Source organism: Enhydra lutris, unplaced genomic scaffold (genome assembly GCF_002288905.1).
Source record: "Enhydra lutris kenyoni isolate GAN:26980312 unplaced genomic scaffold, ASM228890v2 scaffoldscaffold16, whole genome shotgun sequence".
Taxonomy (NCBI): domain Eukaryota; kingdom Metazoa; phylum Chordata; class Mammalia; order Carnivora; family Mustelidae; genus Enhydra; species Enhydra lutris.
Window position 1 is genome coordinate 13,112,362 of NW_019154100.1, and position 19,003 is coordinate 13,131,364.

At 36.2% G+C, this 19,003-nt stretch overlaps 1 protein-coding gene across 1 annotated transcript in view; it reads right to left on the reverse strand.

Annotated features, from left to right (window-relative positions):
• LOC111147355 (thrombospondin type 1 domain containing 7A) overlaps nucleotides 1-19,003 on the reverse strand; it is a 442,849-nt gene that overhangs the window by 82,770 nt on the left and 341,076 nt on the right. Inside the window, exons 7-8 of the mRNA XM_022503356.1 lie at nucleotides 9,966-10,160; nucleotides 25-259 (exon numbers count right to left, since the gene is read on the reverse strand). Of these exons, the coding sequence (XP_022359064.1) occupies nucleotides 25-259; nucleotides 9,966-10,160 (430 nt within the window). The remainder of the gene's footprint in view (nucleotides 1-24; nucleotides 260-9,965; nucleotides 10,161-19,003) is intronic.

Below are 19,003 nucleotides of genomic sequence, written 5' to 3' on the forward strand. Positions count from 1 at the left end.
CCCTCGTCATTCTAAAGCCCTTACTTTTTGGGTCCTACTTGGCCCACGTTGACCCGCACACAGATGACTTTCCTTGTCTGCATGCCAACAGAGCAAGAGGCCTCTCCATTCCAAGTTGTGGTTGTGTTGAAGGACGACACTGAAGTGTCCTCGATGCACTGGCCCCAGGGACCAGTTTGCCAGTGGTATACGGTACAGGGGTGCTCGTTACAGCTGCGCACCTCTTGCAAAGCACTGCTATTTGGACAGTGAGCTCCACCTACAAAAATGAACAACAGAAGAGGATTAGCTATGGTACTGACAGGAAACTCACCATTCTCTCTTCTTTGAAATTTAGAGTAACAATGATACCTGTCATTTGTTAGCGCATACTAAGTGGCCAGCACACTGCTGGGAAGGCAAATTACATAGTCATCTAATACCACTTGGCATCCTCCGGCTTAAATTTTAAGCTATGTAATATGCATGATTTTTGTTTTGGGGGACTATGGAGGACCTCAAAGAGGCATTATGCTCCAGAGAAGCAGAAAATGAGGTACAAATGATGAAGGGAAACACGGGGGTTGAGATTCTGTAGATGGAGAAATGGAGAAAACCCATTGTGTTTTCACATGTTATCCCCCAAACTGAAAATCTTAAATACATGGTTTAAAGTACCACATATTTTAATGCATTGGGCTTTAAATGATGTGAAACGGGGGCTTAAAATCAACTGATGCTGTCTGATCTTCCACAGTGTTACTGGAAAAGCCATGTAGTAATGATAGTGTACCATGTTTCTTCAAATCTAGGATGCCATTGGCTGGAAGATATATTATCATTTTGTATGTCAAAGAAAGAGCGATGGCTACAAGTTAAATGATGCTACACTGTTTCTTGTCAACCCTAATTTTTACTGTACACTTACTGAAATAGATTTGTAGGATTCATTTACATGGTTTTTAAAAATATATCACTCAATTGCACACATACAAAGGGAAGACATTCCTAAATATCCTTTACATTCAGAGTCCAAATCTTTTTTAGATTTTATTTATTTGACAGACAAAGATTGCAAGTAGGCTAGGCAGAGAGGCAGGCAGAGAGAGAGAGGAAGAAGCAGGCTCCCTGCCAAGCAGAGAGCCCGAATCGGGGCTTGATACCAGGACCCTGGGACCGTGACCTGAGCTGAAGGCAGAGGCTTTAACCCACTGAGCCACCGAGGTGCCCCCAGAGTCCAAATCTTTTGAGTCACATTTTAACTCACACTCATCAAAGTTTGCCCTCCTATACAGAATCATCCCTGTGGTATCAAAAGTGATGATGATGCAGGATTTTTTTTTTTTTTTTTAAGAGCTTCCTACTGTCTCCAGGGCTTTCTGCCAAGGTACTGGTACTCATTTCTAAGTTTTGATGTTGGCACATTTTTAATTGTACCAGAAGATGTCAACAAAAGATTTAAGCAAGCAACTGAGGAACAGTTCTTAGCTGTTTTTGTTTATTTTGGGCAGAAATATCATGGAATCGCTATTGCCACCAGGAATAACAATAAAATTCAGGTACTAGCAAAGATAGCTATGTTTTAATTGCTGTCTGGCTGCTGTGGTTTTAAAATACAGCCATTTTAAGATGCCATAATTGCAGAGATGATAAAAGGTAAAAGGGCTGTGTCTTTTAATCAATAGAATATGGTGTGAAGTTGTCACTATGGAACCATTTTTTATGGGCTAGCTCTGTTATAAGTACTTTGTAGGGGGACCTCATTTTATACCCCAAACTGCATTACAAGTTAAAAATTATAAAGTGGATGAGCCAATACAACTTAAATGATATAATGGTAACAGGTCAGAATTTATGGAGCCCAGTTTCTTACCACTATGCTATTTATAATGCCAATTATAAAAATAAGAAGCTTTATATTGTTACAAGCAGAGTATAGGAGGAATTTATTGCTTATTTTATTGATAATTTAATCTGTTTTAACTTAAGTACCCCTTGGATTTAATCTATCTGAATTTATGTAGTCTTCTGAATTTTAGGAACAGAAAAGACTTGATTTTTGGGGCACCTGGGTGCCTCAGTCAGCTGGGCAGCAGACTCTTGATTTTGGCTCAGGTCATGATATCGGGGTCCATGATCTTGGAGCCCCGTATCAGCCTCCATGCTCAGCGGGGACTCTCTCTCTCTCTCTTTCTCTTTCCCTCTGCCCCTCCCCTTACTCTCTCTCTCTTTCTCAAATAAATACATAAAATCTGGAAAAAAAAAAAAAGAAGAAGAAGAAGAAGAAGAAGAAAATACCTGGTTGTTAAACAAGAAAAGGTGATTCAATAGCTAGTGATCCTCAGACGGAAGGGGGCCCCCAACTTTGAGATATGAGTTAAAGTCATAGACAAACTACCCCCTGAGATGGTCTTCATTTACCGTTTCACTTACTATTAATACACCCTCTAACTCAGCAAATACATCGGTAGGCAGTGTCTGTGAGAATTTAACTGCAATTCAGAATCATTTATACCGTGTTGAGCAGGGGATCAACATCAGAATAACCTGCATTAAGCAGCATTTCATTAAAGTCCCTGCTTCATGGTGGTGAAAACATCTGTCACAGATCACAGCCCGTCCTCCATCACGCAGCTCAGTGACCCTGGCAGCCTCTGAAAAGAAGTTTAGGATTTGAATAGGAATGGATTCTAAAACATACTAATTGGATCCGGGAGAAGTAAATGAGCACTCTTATAACCCATTCCCTGAGGTTCTAGATTTACCCAATCTTATCTCTAAGACAAACACCTAATTATAGGCGTGAAACGTATACACTTTAGTTAATCATTTTAACCATACCTTTATATTTATTTAATAGTGAAATTGTTGATCTTCTATGAAAAAAGCATTTATTTACCTCATTTTCACTATGGGCATATGTATGCTGTTTCAACTGTGATTCTAAACTCTTGAATTGTTTTTGACATTGGAATTGACTCCTTGGTCTACGGCCATACCACCCTGAACGCGCCCGATCTCGTCTGGAATTGACTCGTTGGTTTTAGAACATGTGATAGGAAAAAAAACTTCTACGGCATCAGCGTAGGGTGTCAAGGAACTGCAAGATGGCAGTTAAGTTTACAGACAGAAAGGCTATTTATTTTCTTGCCCCAATCCACATTAAAGCCACATCAGCAGTTTTGGTCGGATGTCAGGATACTCGTGCAGATAAGCCCCAAAGTGGCCTTAATTGTAACAACGATATGGCAATTTCAAAAGCATGGCTCGGGTAATCAGTCATTGCAGCATCGTCCTGTTGTCTGGGGAATAATTTTACGGTAGAAAAATTGATAGATATAATATTGAATTTATTTATTATTTATGGGAAGATCTAATTCCAGACACATGGGAATATTTCCATAGTACTGGGGAAATTATAAAATGTCATCTATGACAAAACTAATGATAATTGGTATTTTAAAAAAATTCTCAGACACATAAAAATATATGCTTCATACTAATGTGACTATATAGGTTTTCTATCATTCCATGAAGTGGAAAGACTTTATAATCCTTCGATGAAATTCTACTGTATATCTTAACATCTACACTTACATTAAAATACCAACTATTATAATGTGAAACTTTTCTTATAAAAATGAAAAAGTGACTTTTCCTCTCCGCATCAAGCCTATAAATGCTGTGTGAACATACATTTGAACAGAGCTGTAGTGTTTCTGGTTCCGGCATTGAAGTCCTTATAATTTAAATGAAAAGACTGAAAAGATAAAAGAACCTTGTTCAAAACATTAAGTGGAAACATGTATACTGAGTTCTATAGTATGCAATGTTTACGGCCAATATTTCAAGAGACAGATACTTACAAGGGTTAGAAATAGTTTTTGCTGTTCTCAAGGATCTTACAAAGCAGTGGGGAAAAGTAGTAGGGATGGGCAAGCATACAGATGGGTATAATTTTAGGTGGAATACAGTAATCACGTTAAAAGAGGTAGCGCCACTGAGATTCAAAAGCGTTAAGATTCTGTTCATTTTGGGGCGGCTGAAAAATGCCTCTCAGTAGAAGGTGCTGAGGTGAGTTTTGAAGGAGCGGGATTTTGACAAGTAGCGTTCTGGGAAGGGAGAGAAAGAAGGGAACATTTTCCTTAAGCAGAAGAGCTACTAAAAGCCAAGGCATGGCAGGCAGGCGTGATGCTGGGAATTAGCAATACAGATGCAGTCCACTGGAGTCCCAAGTTCACACAGAGAAACAACAGGCAATACGGGTAAAAAAGTGGACGGGGCTCGTGCTAAGAAGTGGCTATCAGTGTACTATGAATTACAGTTTTAAAATGCTTGTAATTTTGCCTGTTTATTGTAGCCCGGATCCCCCTGACAGCAGACCACCCCTGGACAAAAAAAACACACTGGCAATGGCATGATTTCGGGGAACTGAAGGGAAGAACCTTAGCCACGGAGAACCTCAGAAGATTTCGCTGTCACATGCCATCCCTACTCCCATCCTTTGTTATCCCTTGCAGAGAGAGGAAGATGATATTCCACTGTGGGGTCCACATAAATCTTGTGTGGCGGTTGTGGTCATGCAGGGACAGACTGAAACAGAACTCCGTTTTCAAAGTCAAGAATGGGAGGATGAGGAAGTGACAGTACTTTTACTTGGAAGGCAGAATTCCATGAGTCTGTACATACATAATGGATTCTGGATTCTTCAAATCTGTCCAGGAACAAAAGTAATCCTTAGGCCCTTTAGCTGTGAAAACCCAAAGTTAAAAGACCAATATTACCTCTTCAATGTTTTATATTTTAAAATATAATTTTTGAAGACTGCTAATTATGTGAGAAAAATTGGCATAATTCTATTCACCTTGCATCTATTTTCTGTATTTATAAAGCAGGTGCAAAGACACACTAAAATTTGGCTGATGAAGTTATAGTATCAGGTCATTTTGAACTTTCCAAAAAAAAAAAAATCCTCTCATTTCTTGCTCTTGTAAGGATAATTAACTATGTAATGAGAGCTAACAGAAGTTGTCATTATGCTTAGTGGAAAACATTTTGAAACTCAGTTTTTCTTTTTAAACATGGTTTCAAAAAATTCAGATGGCTATAAATCTAACATTAATTTTAAATTTCTTATTCAAATTCAACATACTACTATTTATATATTAAAAATATGTCAGGCTGAAGTGTTAAAAGATTGCTTCCTTTCATATCTTCCCAACACAATTTTTGTTCAGGGCCAGTAACATCTGCACACTTATCCCCGCACTGGGTGGTTAAGCCCGAGACACTAATGAATCATTCTATAAAACCGAGAGGAAACAAGAGGCAAGTGCAAGTCCAGGGAATAGGGTCAAGGTCGCACAGAAAGGTCACTGTTGCGAAAATGCTCCTGGCCATACACCTGAGCCACCAATTTGCGGCCAGCAAACCAGGGCCTGGATGAAGGCCTGGATGACCATGTGAGTCTCAGAGGCTATAGAAAACTCCACAAAAATCTGGACATGATCTCTGCATCCTCCTCCTCAAATATTTTTAAAGTATTTTGGGACCCACCCCATAGTTTACCCGAAACAAGGAAGATTTTTACCTTGAGTTATACAATGCCAAAAAGTGAAATACCAATTTTATTTAAACATACACGCACACTCCCCCTTTTGTTTTAAGTTTAAAAGATATATTTTTGCTTTCTTCAGCATATTTACTATCTCTGGTTGCTACCATTTGTATTTGCTTTCCAAATGACATTTGGATAAGAATCCTTTTGTGATAATTTCTGTTTGTTGCTAACAATAGGTTATAAAGTGTTCCTCAAGACTGCATGAAAAGCAATTATATTCAAGCCGTTTTTTTATTAATTTTTTATGTTTCAATTTTGAACCAAGCTTGAAATTATAGGAAAATTCAAAGTATATTATCAATAATTTTCCTCCCTGGATCATTTGGACAAAGTTGTTGAAATGATACCCCACTGCCCTAAATACTTAAATGTTTATTTCTTATAGTCAAGGGCATTTTCCTACATAAACACATTCAATATTCGAGATCAGGAAACCAGGAAACAAACATTGACACATTATTACTATCTAACCTCATACCTATTCAGATTTTCCAACTGTCTCAAAATACCCTTTTTACAGTGGAAAAATCTAGAACCAAGTTTTGCATTTAAGTATCATGTTTTGGTAATCTCCTTCAATCTGGAATAGTTCCTCAGTTTTTTCTTAATTTTCATGATTAAGTGCTCCTTGGCTCTTCAGGATATTAAAGATCAGTTATTGTTTTTCAGTGTTTTTCAATTGGGATATTTCCTCATGTTCATTGGGACATTCTACAATATGCATCTTTGACAGGGACGTCACAGACCTGATGCCATTTTATCATTGCATCACACCAGGAACACATGATTTTTCTTTGCTCCACTACCAATAATTTAAATTTTGATCCTTGGGTTAAGGTGGTGTCTGTAATACTTCTCCATTAGAGAGATACTCGAGACTAAATAAAATGCTCTTGGTTAGATGCTCAGTTAATACATTCATTTATTTATATGAAACATGGATCCATGGTTTCCTATTTCATGTAATGGGTTATGTTCTGTGATTAATATTATTTTGGCATTTACATTGTGGGCTTTGATAACCCACTCTGAACCCTGCAGACCCCCCACCTGATGAGACAGATGCTCAACCACTCGACTCCACCAAATGACTTTTTAGAGAAAATTGTTCAGGAGCAGAGAGTAAGAGCCCAGAAAGAAAGTGAAGAAGGAAAGGGAAAGGAAGAGAAAGTAGTATGGGGAAGAAGATGTATTATTCTGTATTCTATCATTCACATAGTAGGAACAAAGAAATAATTGATAAAAGTCCTAACATTTCAACAACTGGAGAAGCTTGGTTTATCTCCTGAATTGGGGGCATAGAGAATCATCCTTTATCATACATCTACAGAGACAGACATGGAGATAGATGTAGACACACACACGCAGACACACAAACCATACGAAAACTAAATATATCAGGGGTAAGACCAGGAGCTAGCACTCCTCTTCTCTAGCACACACTAGGATTACATCTCCCCCACCCTGCGCCATGACTGAAGTTAGGTTCAACTTCAAGCCATGATTGTATGATTTTGCTTGGTCAATGAAATGTCAGTAGAAACGACTTAAGTCCCTTCTGTATGGAAGAACTTAATGCTGATGCTTAGAAATCACCAGACAGACTTTCCAACTAACTTCTTCCATTGGCATTGGGGAGTAGGTCTTCATTTGGAGGTGTAAGCGGAGACTGCATTAGAAAGCCACCCAACGCCATGGCAAAGTTCCCATAAAGAAGCAATAGTTTCTCTTTTAAGTTTTTAAGCTGCTGAGCTGTTTGTTACTACAAAACAACTCAATCTGCTCTTGTTAATACAAGAGGTTATATAATATTCAGTATAATGTTCAACAGTGAAGTTATGCCTGAGATAAATAAAAGTTTATCTTTTATTTTGTGAAGCAGCATTGACTTTGTAAATCCAGATTAGTACTTTGCACATGGATTTGTAACTTATTTCACCAGAAAGTTGTATGTCTAAACACTCAATACTTAATTTTAATAATGTCACCTTTCCCCTTAAGGTTATCACAGTAATTTTCTGATTTAGAAAATTCAGAACATGTTTGACACATATAAACATTAATTCTCGGGGAATACTAGAAAGATCTACTTTGGTGTAGAATTATAAAGTGTCATCTAATTAGCAGGGGGCCACATTTTAAAACTTCCTGCAAATGAAGTTTTTGAATAATTTTAAGAAGAGCTCAAAATTACAAGACTTATTTTGTGAGCAAGAAAATGTTTCCATGTCCAGCGAATAATGGATACTAAATAGTTTTTGAAACACAGATTCCTCTTTAAATATCTCCTATAATTATACCAGTTTTTATAACTGTTATTAACAGAGACAAGCAGCAGCAGATTCTCCACTGACAGCTTCCTATATGGTTTCCGTTTAAAATTATGTTTTGCATTCATGCCTTTATGATTTACTATATAAACATCTATAATTTTCCAGCACGGCCTGCTTATGATGCAGCTACTAGACTTAATTAAAAATTATCGAAGTCTCACCCTTTCAAACTAAGTGGGTGATACACATCAAAGATCCATCATAAATTTCTGCCTTTAAAGCATTTCATGACCTTTCAGTGTGAAGCATCATGTCTAGAGAAATAATGATCTGGTGGGTTCTGAAAGCATGGCAAAAAACCTCTGCCATGTGACTCACAGGGCGAAAAGTCACTCATTACTAGTCACACAGAAAGTGTCTGCAGAGTATAATAGATTTATAGGAAGCAGGGTGACCACAGATCTAATTTTAATGAAGTCCAAGACATAATCTGAGCTGATAGAGTTTGAAGTCTGAATATAATCTATGCAAGGTTAGAGTTACTGTTTGACAAGACAAGGAATATAACTTTCTGAAATGTTCTAGTCTCTATCTGGTTCCCAGATACACTTTTTTGGGGGGTGGTACCAAATGGTTCAATTTATATTAAGGTAACCAGAAAAATAGTTTGGGACACTTTATTTTTTAATTTTTTATTTATTTTTATTTTTTTTAAAGATCTTAGTTATTTATTTGACAGACAGAGATCACAAGTAGGCAGAGAGGCAGGCAGAGAGAGAGGAAGGGAAGCAGGCTCTCTGCTGAGCAGAGAGCCCGACGCGGGGCTCGATCCCAGTACTCTGGGATCATGACCCGAGCCGAAGGCAGAGGCTTAACCCACTGAGCCACCCAGGTGCCCCTTGGGACACTTTAAAACAAAATTCTAAATTTTCCTATAGGTTGACTTATCAAATACGCTAAATTTTTCTCTCAGGTCTTAAGACTAAGGTAATTACATTTTTGCATGGCTAGTATATTCATAGATAGCACGTTTGATGAAATAAAAACACTATCAGGTTTCTACCACCAAAATGTTTCAGAAGTAGAAAAATAAAACTGGCAGCCTAAAAACTCCTCCACAATTTGTTATTTGGGGATATACACAGAGAAACACATGCAAATTACAAACAGAAATCATTACTTACTAGTGCTAACTGTGAATGAGGAGAAGAGTCATTCAGCTTGATAAGGTTTAAATAATATACACCTATATTCTTGAGACTGAACATGCCTTAATGTGATAGAACTTGATGACTTCTATGTTTTTCTTAGTCCTGTGGTATTCTCAAGAATGACAAGATTAAGTATGACATTATATCACCCAGTCACACAGAGGCCAAATTAGCATTTGGATGTAAGCTTGAGAGATAATTACCAAGAGCCTTATATTTCTCGACAATAAAGCTTACACAAGTGAGGTGTGAATAAATGACAAAGCATGCTTTATTCCCCCAACAGGATGAGGTGATTAAGGAGCAGCATATTTGAAAAATGAACACAATGTACGGATGAGACTTCTGGATCTCAGAGCCTATGTTCAAAAACCCGAGTGGCAGAGAAGCCATGTAATTTTCCTTCAAGTAATAGTCATGCTGGTGTTTCTTTAAAAACAAAACACTTCTTTATTGAACATATATGCCTGTTTATGAGAAGGCATAATGTCATCTCAAAGGGAAAAAACTGACTACTGCAATAGAGAAAAAATAATCAAACCTGACACATCTGGAGTTTGGGAAGCCATTTTCATACTTTTGCACAAGTTTAGCATTCAAACTAGAAAGCAATTATTAGGAGAGAGATAAGGCAAAGTAACTACTTTTTAAAGTCTTTCTTCTTTTATTAAAGATCTATTTTCAAGATTAATTCTGGGGAAAAGAAGTTGCTCCATAGGTCAACAGATATTAAATTTCCTTAAATTGCTGGGATTCTGGAAGTAGATTTTTGTATAGCATCACCTTAACCACAAAAGACCAAAAAAAAAAAAAAAAAAAAAAAAAGATGCCAACTTCAGAAAGGAATCTGAATCCACTTCTGAAGCTGGTGACCAGCCTTACCTTCCTCACCGGCATAGGCCAGAATGGACCGTGCCCGTATCTGCTTCCCTTCTGTAGTTTTCCCCGAGCAGGTGTGTGAGCAGGAGGACCACAAAGACCACATGCTGAGCACACAGTCCTTTGGGCACGGGGCGTAACAGGCAACAGGGATGGGGAAGATGGCATCTCTGCACAGCTGTCTGTCAACTTCTTCTCCTGGGGAAGACATCATCACAAACAATCTATCATTTTTAAATAAATGTAAAATGAGCAATTGTAACCAGATGGGCACCAAGATAAATTAGGTTATTTGGTTCTTAGTTAAAAAGAAAGCTAAAACAATGCCCACAATGGCCAGATGTTAAAAGAACACAAGGAATAAATATATACCCTTAACTGAAGCTTCTTTTATTATTAGAAGCTTAGGTGTATAGATCAAGCACAGTGCTAAAAGGATTTTTTACTACAGATAGCTGCCCAGTTAGTGACTTTTCTGTTTATAATATTAACCTTGCAATAAAGAACATCAATGAATTACATTCCCCTTTTTATTGCATTATTGGAGATGTACCATTTACATCATCATTTACAAATAACACCTCTACCCACAGCATGTACCATATATTTTCATGAACCAACTCAGGTATCTCTGCAAACTGTGTCTCCCAGAGAATTTATTTTTGTATGACTGGCAACCTTTTTTTTTCTCATAAAAATTACTGTGTTAGTTGGAAATAGCCAAGATATGTAAATAATAGGCTAAAACATAAAACTGTTTTAAGTGGTCCCATTGGAAGAGGGAGAGAAAAATGATAAGGTAAGCAAATGGCAGAAGATGGTGTCACTCCAGCACTTAAAACTCATCAGCAGTTTCCTGTTGCCCTTAAGACAGAGATGAAAGTTCTTAAATGTTTACAAGACCTATAATGACCTGGCTCCGGATTCTCTTCCCAGCTTCATCTGACCCCACTCCCTCCCTTGCCTTGTGAGCTCTAGAGACTGGCACGCCTTTAGTATTTGTTGAATGAATACAATGAGATGTACAAAAGGCCAATGAGGAAGAAAATGTCTTTGTGATTAATGAATGCCAAAGATAGCTAAAAGGATTACAAATGACCAAAATAGAATATGAAATGAATTCTACAGCGTCACTGGTTAATGTAGGGTGTTAATGACATCAGTGGAACAGAGCAAAACAATCCAAAAACAAGCAAAAGCTGATCTATTATTTTGCCAGAAAACATGACCATAATTCTGGATAAATATATCACAAATGTGTGCCTTGGGCCATTACACCTTCAGGTGAGAAGGAGTGACTAATTATGCTACTTTTCACTGCTATTAGAAAAGCAACACAGAGCTGTTTCTCACTGATGGAAGGCTAGGAGCATCGTGTTAATGTACGGTCCTTTATTCATACATTTGAAAAACAAGATAGAAAATCAGAAGTCAATTGGAAATGCTCTAACAGGTTAATAGTTGCTAGTTTGCAGGGTCTTGTATCATTAGACACAATCAGAAGTCAAGTGGAGCATTAATAAGCCACCAGTCTGCAAGGCTTTAAATGATCAGATTTACTTACTAGTAAGTCAGACTCACTGAAATGACAATGGACTCATCATTGTATCATTCAGTCTTTAGTTACTGTGATCTGTGGGATCTCTTTTAATTCTGCTTTTATTGGCTTTAGGGTTTGGCTTACATCCCAGTAAAACAATATGAAGATAGATTGTAGATTTATAGGTACCGAAGGTAGAATACGAAAATCATTACAATACAAGGTATTTAATATTTTACAATTTACGTAATAATGACTCTTCTTCCTACTAAACATTTTTCTGAGGGCAAGAGGGGACTCGCATATGTCTTAGTTCTTTGCTGCTACTTATAATGTTCTATCTACTCTCTTTCACTTTCATTTCTAATATCCTGTGAAAAGGAAGGCAAGTTTGGTGCTCTAGCCTATAATCAACCAGGAATTACAGTTTTATTTCTTCTCAGTTACTTAATCATTTCTACTCAGAAAAATTTAACTCATTCTGCAGCAACTGAAAGTATGCTATGTGGGTGCTATTATAAAATTACTTTTCAAAGCAAAAGTGGTAGATTTCTCTTTCTTGTAAACTAAAGGGATGTACAGTTTCAACCTTTCTTGCTTTATGACTTCTTTTTTTTTTTTTTTTCAACCTGTGTCCGGTATCTTATGTTAGCTCTTTTCACTCATCTTGTTCCGCTTAGCCAGGTGCATTCTCCGGTAGGTACATTTGTTCTAGAACACATCTTAATCCTCTGTGGAGCTATTAAAACCCACCTTGGATTCAACCTCTAAATTCCCTTAGATGTCAGCCCTTATTGCACTCCTCCCAACTGTGGCCAGGTAAGCCCCTGGCTCTGATTGCTCCCGACTGCTCAGCATTGTTCTGCATCCACATAATGGCATTATGGTCTAGCCACGATGGTTTTTTCCCCTTCTCTCCTACAGAATAATCTTATCACTGCCTCAGGGACTTGGCATTCTCCCTTCCCTTTGTATGACAATTTCAGATCTCACGGCAGACTACTTTTCAATATTCAGGTTTCGGTTCAATTGTCCCCTTCCCAGAGGAGGCTTTATTGACCATACACAATCTCACAATAACTACATTTTATTTTCATTACAGCTTTACTCGCCACTGGAACCTAATGAATTGTTTATAAGTTTATCTTCTAACCCTACCACTAGATTAAAAACCCAATGAGGGCATGATCTTTCTCTCTCTTATTATTTTATACTTAGAACCTAAAACAGTGCCTGGCACATAAAAGACACTAAATAATCTTTTGTTAAATGAAAAAAGGAATCGTTTAATTTTAACCTGTTGTGTCAGGAAACAGAATGCTGGATTAGACATATATAGATATGAGTACAGTATTTCATAAATTGCCATGCACTCAAGTGCTCTAGGACTTTGTTACTGTGTATCCAGTGGGCAGGCAGCATATGCACCAGCTGGAGTTTGCTAGAAATGCAGTCTCTCAGATCTCATCCACTAAATTATTATTTGCCTTTTATAAAGGTCCCCAGGTGATCTGCATGCACATAAAATCTGAGAAACATTGCTCTAGAATTTTTCTGCCTTTCTTCTCTTGTGTTTTGAATAGGACCAGACTGCTTCTTGAATGAGTAGCTACAGATTCATCTGGACTTTATACCAGACATCAATCGTTTCTCTGTGGGACTTCCCTTTAGACTTCCCTTTATACAGGGTATACTTGGATGAAAACATTCAATGAGCAGTTACTGATTGCCCATCTTTTGTCAAGCACTGTGCTATGAATATTGTATATATCACCTCAGGTAATTGTCACCATAACATTTTTTTTGAGGTATGACTGAAAGATAACATTAGTTTCAGGTGTACAACTTAATGCTTTGATATCTGCATACATTGTGAAATAATCATAATACATCCAACTAACATTTGTTCCATACAGAGTTACAATTTTTTTTGACCTATAGAGACTTTTAAAACTTACTGTCCTAGCAACTTTCAAATATATATTACAGAATAGTCAGCTATAGCCACCATGCCCTACCTTACATCCCCATGACTTGTTTATTTTATAACTGGAAATTTGTACCTTCTACAACTTTTTGACATAGGTACTAACATCTGATTTTTACTTTAAAGGAAACTGAAGCTCAACAAGTTGAAGTTTACTGTCTCAAAGAGCAGAAATTTAATTAAAGAAGCTAAGATTTGAACTGAGTTTTAACCAAATCCCAATCTATTTTTAATTGGCATGGTGGTAGGGAGAATGCGGGATGCCACGAAAGTTAATAATGGATGAGACTTCGTCTATGAAAAGTCCTGAAACTGGCACTCTAAATTGTTCCTTGGGACACAGTGAAGCATAGTGGCGGCGTATACTGTCTCAGATACAAAGACTAGGCATGTTGACGTATCCAAGGTTACATGTTTTTGCTTACAGCCATTGAAAAAATGGCAACGGTTCTATGAAAACATGAAATCGTTAAGATCTTTGAATTTGCTTTCAGCGGGTGCTTTAATCAACTCAATGCATTGACCACTAACTGGAATCCTTAGGAAGTGTGTGCTTTTAAGCTAAATGTCCAGGAGCACTCCAGGCATGAGTCATCAGGGAAACATTAGGAGAGAAAGAAAGGCTGGGTTTATGGCTATCACAGGTTAATTCCGTAATTTGTGATTTTCAACCACATTCTAGGAGTGCAACTCCTATCTTATTTTTAATATAAAAAGTGACCCTGGAAATAAAGTCTTTACCTAATGTGCTTCAGAAAATAATTTCATCCCTCTTCTTCACATTGAAAGTTGTTTTTGATTGATAAACATTATTTTAATTAGATAAGAACTGTTTTGCATGACATTATTTCAGAAAATGTATGATAGTAAGTTAAACATGTTCAAATCCAAATATCAGGTTAATTTATAGTCTTTCCATATAATGGAATGAAAATTTAGCTGCTGAATATTTTGGAAATTTCATTTTTCCATATCTATTACCCTACTGTTAGGATATTTTCAACTACCATATGTCCCCAATATAGAACCTTTTAAGACTTTGATTATCTGTATTTGCATCCAAATAAACCTGGGCTGATAAATCTAATTATCATTATACTGAATGATGTGGTTCTACAGCTCATTTAGCAACAGCTAATGCAACTTGTTTTTTTCTTTCTTTCTTTTTTTTTTTTTTCTTTAGTCTTTCTGAGGACAATTTCTTAGCTAGATCCTGGACATGATATCATAAACATTTAGAATCTACACTCTTGTCATTGTATATTAAATATACCATTTTTTTTGGCATACACGTTCCAACATAAAATTTTCAAAGGACTGCTTTATATTTATGACTTTTATTTTTCCCCCATAAAGCTCTAGGCATCTGAAGCAAACCTAAAAAATGTACATTTTACATGAAATATGTAACACAGAAAGAAACGAATGAAACCATTGTCTAAATATTACAACTTCTATCTTACTGTGAAGCCTTAACTAAAGCATATCTAGCTTAAACCTGTTTGTGACACTCCATATAAAAGGTTGAGAAATAAAATAAAAATGTTTGATTTATTTTTATGAACTCAAAACAAGATTTGAATTAGTTTAAGTTGATGTATTCTAATCTCTGTCTTCACATATACAATTTTAAGAATATGTTTTTAATAATTCATCATTTAATCAGTTTAAACATGTATTTTGACATCTTTAAAGCAACCCTCCAATTTCCCTATTTGGTCTATTTCATGAACTTCACCAAACTCTTTCATGAACTCTTCCAAAATATCTCCTTTGATTGTACTGTGTTTCCTATTATCAGGATAAGAGAATTGAACATCTGTTTGAAGTAATTACACTAAAAATTCATGTCAATTTCCATAAAAATAAAACAAAATGAGAAGTGTGATCAGAGGATAGATTTCTTTTTCTTGGTAAAAGTATATGCTGAAAGTTTATTGCATTCATTGTACTGGAGCTTAAATGTAATATAAAAGATAAGTCTTGGTTTATGAAGGTTTTTATAGTTTCAAGGTTTTTTATAGCTTAGGAGATGAGCAAAGAACACAACATTAATATAGTAAAAATATAATTAATTGTATTTCAATGTCAGGGATATACATGCTTAGCACTATTCCCTAAATGTTCCTTGCATTATTCTAATTTCTTTTTAGTCATAGAAATGTGCAGATTGCTATGGGTGCTTTTTAACAGTCACAGTAGTAGTATGTGCAGTGTACCTCCAGAAGGCAATTGAAGCACATCAGTGTAATGGAATTGAGAGGGAGGTAAAGAGAAAGGAGAAATTAAAGCAAAGAGAAACCAGATATAGAGCCAAGATTTTTAAGAAGTACACTATTTAGAAAGCCCCTAGTACTGTATTTTTGGGACAGATCTCCCTCACCAGACCTAAACAAACTCTGTAGCAATCCTGAAAATTATTATTGAATTGTTGATGTCTTTTGTATTCTTCAGAAATTGCCTTAAAATTTCATACTGACTCTGATAGTGGAAGCCACTTATATATTTATTTATTGACTGATAGCCAATATAAATTCAAAAAAGAATTGAGATGGGAGAGAATGAAGTCTCATATTCGCCTGGATCTTTCCAGAGAGCATTTTCATATAACCATCCTATCTGAACTTTATAAAACTATAAGGTATGTAAGTCTGGAATCACTCTCAGCTTATTGAGGTAAAAGACCCACGAATTGAGTCTTATAACTCTTTCTTCCCTCCTCTTTTCGAAGAGAGGCTTCATATCTCTTCTTCATAAATGGGAAGTTTCCCAATAATTTTGTCTCATTCAATATCTTCGTAGCTGAAGTCTTTGGTTCAGTTACTGTCAGAACTTAAGAACTTTGCATAAATTTTGGATGGATGAGGGGAAAAAAATGGATTAGAAATCCCAGGACATGCCTTGCTTTTCTGAAAAAGGCCACCTATGTTTATATATTTCTAACTGTTCATTTACTAAAACCTGATCAAGATAGCCTTGACATTACCCTTAGTTTGACTGAACTTGACAGGTTTCTTCCTGTCTTTAGGCTCCTGGCCTCCCTTTTTTTTTAAAGCATTTACTTGAAAAACTCAAAATTGTAAATTCTTTTTCTGTTCCTTTGAAACTTATGTAAATTTCTCCTAGTCTCTTCTCAGTCTTTGAACCTAGGAAATATCTTTCTCAAGTAGTTGGGAACCATTTCTTTGACATGGAAACATCATAGGAGATAGTGCCCTGACACCTCAGTCTACATAGGATGGTAGGTCTCCAACTTCTTCAACTGATAATGGTTAGCAAACACACATGACTTAACTACTGAGAAAAATATTTGCAAACTCAGGAGTAACTCAATGTATTCTACATATCACATTGATCAATCTCTCCCCTAACGTCCTCCACTGCTTTCTCACTAATTTATCCAATACTTAGAAATATTCCAGCCTTTTGTTTCCATGGAGTTAATTTCAGTTTCTATTGTAATAGTCTAGAATAAAGTCTTCCTTACTTGTGGAACTCAGTTTGGTGCCATTCTTGAAACAAACTCATATCTAATTAATCACCTTTAGCTTAACCTTCTCTTTCTTTCTTTAAAAAAATCTATACATTTAGCTATTGACTTTTAAATATCTTTGGGTAATCTAGGATCTTCATACTATAATTACTTTCAGGATTTTCCTGCTTTTTCATCAACTTCTTCAAAATCTTTCCATTCCTAGTAAGTATATCTCTTATGGTCTCACTGTGTTATCTTCCTTGTCACCTTTGTTGTGTTACCTCAAGTCTCTATGTTTTAATTCCTTTGTTGGAGCAGCAAAATGAATTGGACAAACCTGAGGTAAAAAATGTGCTTTCCTCTCCCCAGCAGAATCCACCTTTCAACACCATGTACTGATGTGGTCACTAACACAAACTTTAACTTTATTTTTAAGATGAAGCCCATTTTAACAAAGTACAATAAATAACATGATTTATTATAAATAAATAATGAAGATTAAGGGCTGAATCCAACCATAACTCTGCATTTCTGTGCTTCATTGAATTTAAGGTACTCCTAGTTGAAATTGCACATGTAGGCAGACAACTCTCTAATCACTACATCCATGACTTCCTTTCCTAATAAATTGGGTTGAGGGTTTCACTTGGGGTTGGGCAGAAAAAAAGGGCATGTTTATACTCTGCAAAGTCTGACATCAGGCCCATGAATTGCATCCCTATTTAACGTCAATTATCATAACACCTTTTTTTTTTTTTTTTTTTTTTTTTTTAAGAGAGGTAGGGCAGAGAGGGGGAGAGGGAGAGAGAGAATGCCAAGCGGGCTCCTTGCTGCGTATAGAGACTGACACGGGGCTCAGTATTATAACCCTGAGATCATGACCTGAACAAAAATCAAGAGTCTGATGCTTAACCAACTGAGCCACCCAGGCACCCCTATCATGGCACATTTTTATGCAAGTTCTCTATGTGTGTAATATATTACACATATAATATGTGCATATAATATGTGCATGTATATATGCATATATGTTATGCATGTAATAATAAGTTATGCACATGTGATTTGGAATAAAGATGTGAGATGTAATAACTTAACTTCATTTAACTGAAAACAGTACTTCATTTTTATGTCCTTTCCTATTAACTATTTGTTTGTCTGAAAGTCCCAGACTACCTGGCTTTGTTTATTTTCAGTGACTAAAAAGTAAAATGACTCATGGTTTTAAAAGCATTATGGGAAATCCAGAAATTCAAATAATAACTTTACCTCTGGCATTATTTGAGATTAAATACAGTTTTATTTGTCCTTATTTCCCCCAGATTTTTATTTCACATTTTTATTCTTAAACAATTCTTCTTGTGACTTCATTATTTTTGTTTTTGAGTTTGAACTTATCAACTGTTAATTTCATCTCCAAATTTACTTTTTTAGTAATGAGAAGTCAAACAGCCTTGGTTCAAATTCTGGCTCTACCACTTATTAACTATGTACCCTGGAGTAAATTATTTAACTTGTTCCAAGACTCAGTTTCCTAAACTACAAAGTGGAAGCTAATAATAGTACTTATTTTATGATACTATTATGCATATTAAATGATATTTAAAAAAAAATTAAGTGCCTAGCTCAGTGTCTGGTGCATAGTTGAAAAACACCATCTAGTATAACAATACCATGCCTACTTTCATCACCTCCTGGCAGTGGAGGAGCTGACCATCCCTCCCCAACCACTACAGGAATGGAGGTGCTCCAGTGTGTTTCAGTCAACTTGAATTAATGTGCTTAATCATGTTTTCCTAATTCTGCTTATAAGTGTGCTCACAGAAAGGTATTAGTAAAAACCATTCCACTGGTCTGATAGTATAAGCTTCATCTTTCAGTAGTTGTATACTTTTCTTTTTGTTGAAGTGCTAAGATTGTGAGAAAATACAGAAAACTCAGGAAAAGCCAATTCATGTAATCATAACTGGTAAATGTTATAGTTCATATTTTGAAAATTATTTAGAGTTGTGTTATAAATACTTTTGGGCTTCAATGAA